The 6,245-nt window shown below is 53.4% G+C and overlaps 1 protein-coding gene across 8 annotated transcripts in view; it reads right to left on the minus strand.

Moving 5' to 3' along the window:
- LOC105490248 (spermatogenesis associated 13) overlaps positions 1-6,245 on the minus strand; it is a 326,039-nt gene that overhangs the window by 87,347 nt on the left and 232,447 nt on the right. For all 8 annotated transcript variants that reach the window (XM_071081540.1, XM_071081538.1, XM_071081539.1 and 5 more), the window contains one exon: positions 1,068-2,819. In XM_071081540.1, the coding sequence (XP_070937641.1) occupies positions 1,068-2,708 (1,641 nt within the window). In that variant the 5' untranslated portion in view covers positions 2,709-2,819. Of the gene's footprint in view, positions 1-1,067; positions 2,820-6,245 lie in introns of those variants that run through there.

Below are 6,245 nucleotides of genomic sequence, written 5' to 3' on the forward strand. Positions count from 1 at the left end.
GCCCAAGAGCTGCATGCTAGAGTGGGGCAGTGGGATTAAAGGAGCTGTAACACAGTGGGGTGAAACATGTTCCCCAGAAACACGGCCCCTGCTTGCTGTAATGCAGGTGATGAGAAGAGTTGTGGCCCTTCCGGGAGCCCAGATCAGAACCAGGCTATGACATGCTGTAACACCCTCTTTGGGGCTCTGCAATTCCTGGTATCTCTGAGATTTCACTTGTCACCACGTTCCCCTTGTCCACAAGCTGATGCCTGCAGCAGAAGCCAGCTGCAGTACGTCTGTTCCAGCCACAGCCTTGCATGGAGCCGGCACCTGGAGCTGCCTGCCCTGCTGCAATAGCGGACATGCCTGGCTGTGTGCAGAGGCTGGACTCCATGCTCACTCACTCACACACCCCTTGCTGCTCCATCCCTGGTTTGCCCTTGGCAGGCATAGGATCTGGGCTGGCAGTGCAAGCCTAACGCAGCCTGCTGGGCAGAATGGGTGGGATGAGCCTAACGGGCATGAGCAAAACTCAAGCAGAGGCACTGCCAGTCACAGAGGTTTCCAGCTGGTCAAGTGACACCCAAAGATGCCGTAATATTAGGAGAGGTAATAGTCTCTTAACAGAAAGAATTTCACTTATATGTACTTTGTGGGAAAGGTTACAGAAACAGCTTAAAATATAAAGAAGAAAGATACGAGTCAGAACTGCATGGAGCAGAACACAGTTTGTTCACAACTTACTTTTTCCCCCAGAATCTAGTACCTGGTACATGTTCAATAAACATATTTTGAATGAAAGGTGTGGCAAACGTCATCTCAATGAGTCTCATACATTGTCAAATTTATTTCAAAGGAGATAGAGATTACTTCTGAACTTGGTAAACAGCAACTTGACAACTCCCATTCCCACTAATACTGTAAGGGCAACAAGGTCAGCAGAGGGCCACTGACCATGACAAGTTAGGGACCCAGGGCAACACCTGTGCAGCATGGGAACCTCCAGGTGAGGCCAGAATGCCCCTGTACAAGCTCCCTTCCCGCAGCAGGGTCGCCCACATGAGGGACCTTACCACTGCCCTTACCTCCTCCTCCTCTTCTTCTGGGCTGGCTGCCCCACCGGTGTTCACCAAAAGGTCCTTGCTGCCCTCAACACCACGTGTGGCTTCCACAGGATCCTGCAAGGACGCAGGCCCTGGCTCTCTCCGAGCAGACCCTTCTGCCCTTCCTTCACTCTCCTCCGAACTCACGGATGGGGCACTGTGATTGCTGTGACACTTGGCACTTCCTGCCCCGGGGCTCTGAGGGCTCTGGGGCTTGGGTGTGGTGGGCCTTAGAGGGGTGGGAGGCTGCTCAGGGTCAAATGTGAACTGGCTGCCAGCGTTTGGGTCACAGGAGTCTTTGCTCAACACATCCTGGACAATCGGGCTTGGCGAGGAGCTGCCAGCGCAAGCACTGTCGCTTTCCACCGCCCAGGAACTTTTGGCTTCAAGAGGAAATACGGCGGCGTCAGCGTCTACGTGGGGCCCCTTACAGGTGGCCGAGCCGAAACCAGCGGCCACGGTGCAGGCTGCAGTGGCACCATGCATGAGCGCCCCGCCCCGCCTGCTGTCCCGCTCAGTGCTCCTGGAGACGCGGCGGGAGTAGTCGTCATGCAGCCGGCTGTGTGCCTGGAGTCTCAGGCCGGCCTCACCAGGGGACGGGACCCCACTCCTGGGACTCTCCCTCCTCCAGGCGGCCTCAGTCACATTGCTCACAAGTTTGAAGACTCTGTCAAAGTCCTTGGCCCTTATCGGGCTCCTCCAGCGTTTGGTCCTTCCTGACCCAGGCTTTTGGGAGTCAGTGGAGGAACTGCTTAGGGTCCTCTGTGGCACCTGTGCGTCATGCGCCGTCCTGAGGTCTGCAAGATTGGAGGTGGACTTCCGCTTAAAGGAGCTCTTCTTCAGAAAGGCAAGATTGTCAGTGCTCTTGCTCCTCCTGTAGCCCATGCTGTTGTTTTCAGGATCCCTCACGAGAATCTCACACATGGTGGGCACCTGGCCAGTGGCTGCCGTGGGTGTCGCATGGTTCTGGGGCGCATCCAGCAGGCAGATGCGGCCCAGGCCGTAGGCTCTGCGGAGGCTGCGGGAGCGGTGTGTGCTCCGCTGGAAGGGATCGTCCGTGTCCTCGAGGTCGGAGCCATCCAGTGTGCCCCCCTCTGCTGGCCTGAGGGTACCACATGCTGGTCCCGGTGCTGAAGGGGGGCCCCTGCCTGCCTGGGCTCCTGGGACAGCGCCATTCAGGATGGGCTTTCCCAGGCCGTGCTCCAAAGCCTCTCCCTTGGAACAGGCATTTGACCCCTCTCGGCTCTGAATTCCTTTCAGGACTGAGGACTTCAGTTTCTTAAAGGATCCCATTTTCCGGAAGGAGGCGAGGGTATTCCATGTGGAGGAGCTGCCCACCAGCACCATGGAGCGGGGCCGCTCGGGGTGGGCACTCGTCCTCTTCCGACTGGTGGAAAAGAGGCGCACAAGCTTGGCTGGGCTAAGTCTGGCTTCCTGGGTGTCTGTGTCGCCACCAGGGCTGCAGCCACAGACTCCGTTTCCACACGCAAGCGAGGTCACCATCTTGGGATCTTTCAGGTCCGAGCCTGGACAGGGGGCTGCGGGGCCTGGCCCGAGGCCGTTCGGGGCAGTGGTCATGTTCTCCGGGCAGGGTGACCAGGGCCGCACAGCAGCCTGGGTCATGGCCACGGGCACTGCCGAGTCCGCAGACCGCAGCTCCAGGCCTTCATCTCCAGGAATGCCGTCCTGGCACTCACACCTGCCTTGCACATCGGGCTCCTGGGTGACCACGGCCTGCAGCAGAAGACAAAGCGGGTGGTTTAGCCATTTCCCTCGCAGCAGCCCCTCTGCTCACAGAACAAGAGGCACGCTCCAGCACAGGGCTGGCCAGATGAAAGCTACCGCAAACTCAGTTACAACTGTACATTTCCCCTCCATTCACTTCATAAGTTGAAGGAAAGATGCAAATATACATCCCTGGACAGAGAAGGGTAATTATGGACTGTGCCGTGGACATGAACTCACTGGAACCTGTGTAGGTGAGACTAGGAAAAAACTGTTGGAATGAAAATATCTAGGTATCATTCAACGCTATCTTTTCTTCTTATGTGAAATGGAAAAAAAAATTAGGAAATACCAAAAGAAAACCTCACAACAATTTCAAAAGGTGTGATGTTAAAATGCCAGCCTGTGTTGAATCCAACACACCGAATACTCAAACCAAGTGCTGACACACGCAGGAACAAGTGTGAGCCCCACATGCTGGCAGCTGCCTCCTGTCCAGGAGGGCTGAGATGCTCAAACACTAACTGAGAGCCGCACAGGGCCACCGGGACAGAGGCGGGAAGGACTCGACCAGGACATGCCAGGGCAGCCTCTGAGAAGGAAACACATTTGTAGGGGTCTTTTTCCAACTGGTCATAGAGTAGAGAGAAGTGAGGATCCTGCTGAAGTATGTTAGAAATTCAGGGTTGGGTGCAGTGGCTCACGCCTGTAATCCTAACACTTTGGGGGTCCGAGGCACATGGATCACCTGAGGTCAGACGTTCGAGACCAGCCTGGCCAACATGGTGAAACCTTCTCTCTACTAAAAATACAAAAATCAGCCGGGCGTGGCGACGTGCCCCTCTAATCCCAGCTACTCGGGAGGCTGAAGCAGGAGAATCGCTTGAACCCGGGAGACAGGTTGCAGTGAGCCGAGATTGTGCCACTGCACTCCAGCCTGGGCGACAGAGTGAGACAGACTCCTTCTCAAAAAAAAAAAAAAAAATCAGAAGAATTCAAATTAAACAAATTCAGCATCCTTTTCCTCTTCCCACGTGCCCTGACAACCACACACTCCTGCACCCACACCCACCGCACACATCCACTTCCACACCTTCCCCCCCATGCCTGTATCCGTATCTTTACTCGCACACACCTGTGTCCATACCTTGCCACACACTGCGTTCATGCCCTTCCCCACACACCTGCGTCCATACTTTTCACCCCACACCTGTGTCCATGCCTTCCCCATCATGCACACCTGTGTCCAAGCCCTTCTCACATACCTGTGTCCATGCTCTTCACCCCACACCTGTGTCCATGCCCTTCCCCCACACCTGTGTCTATGCCCTTCCCCCCACACCTGTGTCCATGCCCTTCACCCCACATCTGTGTCCATGCCCTTCCCCCCACACCCATGTCCATGCCCTTCACCCCACATCTGTGTCCATGCCTTCCCCATCATGCACACCTGTATCCATGCCCTTCGCCCCATACCTGTGTCCATGCCCTTCCCCCAACACCTGTGTCCATGCCCTTCCCCCTACACCCATGTCCATGCCCTTCGCCCCACACCTGCGTCCATGCCTTCCCCATTATGCACACCTGGGTCCATGGCCTTCCCCTGAAAAATGAAAATGCTGCTCCCCCTTAACCTTTCCCATCAGGCCAAGATCTGCTCAGTCTTCAAGTGATAGCTTACATGTCTCAGTCCCCCGTTCTCAACAAATAATTACTGGACGAATGAACGATAGATTATGAAAATAACCACAAAAGACTATCAACTTTTTAGTACTTACTATATGTCAGGCCTCTGCACTAAGGTCTTGGAAAACATAACGTCACTGAGGACCCATAGGAACCTAAGAGGTCACAGAATGACTTGCATTTTGCAGACAACCAGATGGATACTGGAGCAGGTTAGGTCATTTGCCTGGGAGTCCTGCAGCTGTCACCACAAAGCCCACACTCTTCTCCACTGCAGTAAACTAATGAACAGAGACAGAGGCACAGTGGCCATCTGCACCCCACACATCTGACTCCAATTCCTGGGCCTCACGACCCTGACTGCAAATAAATCCCAAAAATCTGTAGACATCAGTCAAGGCCACAGAGGCCAAAGGCAAGAGAGGAATAAGAGGAGGACACTGTTTAAAGATGAGAGCAGATCCCGATTTAGCTCACCCCTATGAAGTGCAGAATCTGCCCCATGCAAACAGAAACATCTCTCTTCTGCTCCTACGCCCCAGGTTCTTGATGGGTCCCGTTTTTATTTGCCCCGACATCATTTCCAGTGAGAAGGGATTCCCAGGGACAGCCATAGTTAAAGGGTCAAAGAGTTGATTCCATCCAGGACAAGGGAGGCTACGATGACTCAGACCATCAGCCAATTCCATTCATCAGAAGAACGATGGGCTACTTACTACATGCCCTCTGCAGTTCAGTGTTCTCATGGAGGAATCAGAGGGCCAGAGGAGCTGTGGGTTACATTTGAATGAGCCACATAAGCAGAGGCTTCAATCATCTCTGCAGTGAGACTGGGTATGAAGCCTGTAACCAGCTGCAAAGTAAGTTCAACATTTGGTATCACCTATGCGCCTTCATGTGCTCTAGAAGGGACAGGGAATTCCGTTGTTTCAGCATCTCAGAATCGTGATATGAATGAGATTGTTTAATCAAAAGGTCAAGTCCAGTTCGTGGGCACTGACGTTAAGTCGTAATCATGGTCTTATCATGACTCGCATTGACTACAGAAGAGAAGGCATGATGCCTGCCTTGTAATTCAGGGGATTAGACAGCTTCCTGGCACCACCAGAGGGCGCTACGAGACCTGTTATAACCAAGGAGGAAACAAGGGCCCAAGATATGGGACTTGGCCTAAACTGGGTGCTGTCATATGGCTCCTGAGTCAGTCATTTCAGTGGTCTGCACTTCAGTGCTGTCTACAGAATAAGAGGTACCAAGATTTATGCATATACCCACTTCACGAGCATCTACTGGGTGCAAGTGTCTGTGCGGGTCCCACGAGGAATTCGAGGCCGTGAGAAGGTAATCCCCCATTCTAGATAAGAAACTGGCAAGAGCAAAGCAACAGTCAACAACACCCAGTACAACTGGGAGGCAGTAAATTTGGGGGACCAGGTGTCTGACTGACCCAGGAATGAGGGGTATCTCAGGATATGGGACTTCCAGGGTTGAAGCCAACAAAGTTCCTAGCAAATGGGGATAACTGCTCACTCTACAGTAAGTAGAACAGTGTCTCTGGAAGGACAGCTCAGTGTGATAAATTAGTAAAATCAAGGTGAAAGTGGGTTTAGAAAAGCCTACACACCCCTAGTCTAATAATACCTCATCATTCTTTGAGATGAACTGCAGGTGCCTCCTTACCCAGGAATTCCTTCCTGAGCTCCCTGGAATGAATGAAATCCCTTCCTCTGGGCTTCCACAAGCCTTCAG

This window comes from Macaca nemestrina, chromosome 16 (genome assembly GCF_043159975.1).
Source record: "Macaca nemestrina isolate mMacNem1 chromosome 16, mMacNem.hap1, whole genome shotgun sequence".
Classification (NCBI taxonomy): Eukaryota; Metazoa; Chordata; class Mammalia; order Primates; family Cercopithecidae; genus Macaca; species Macaca nemestrina.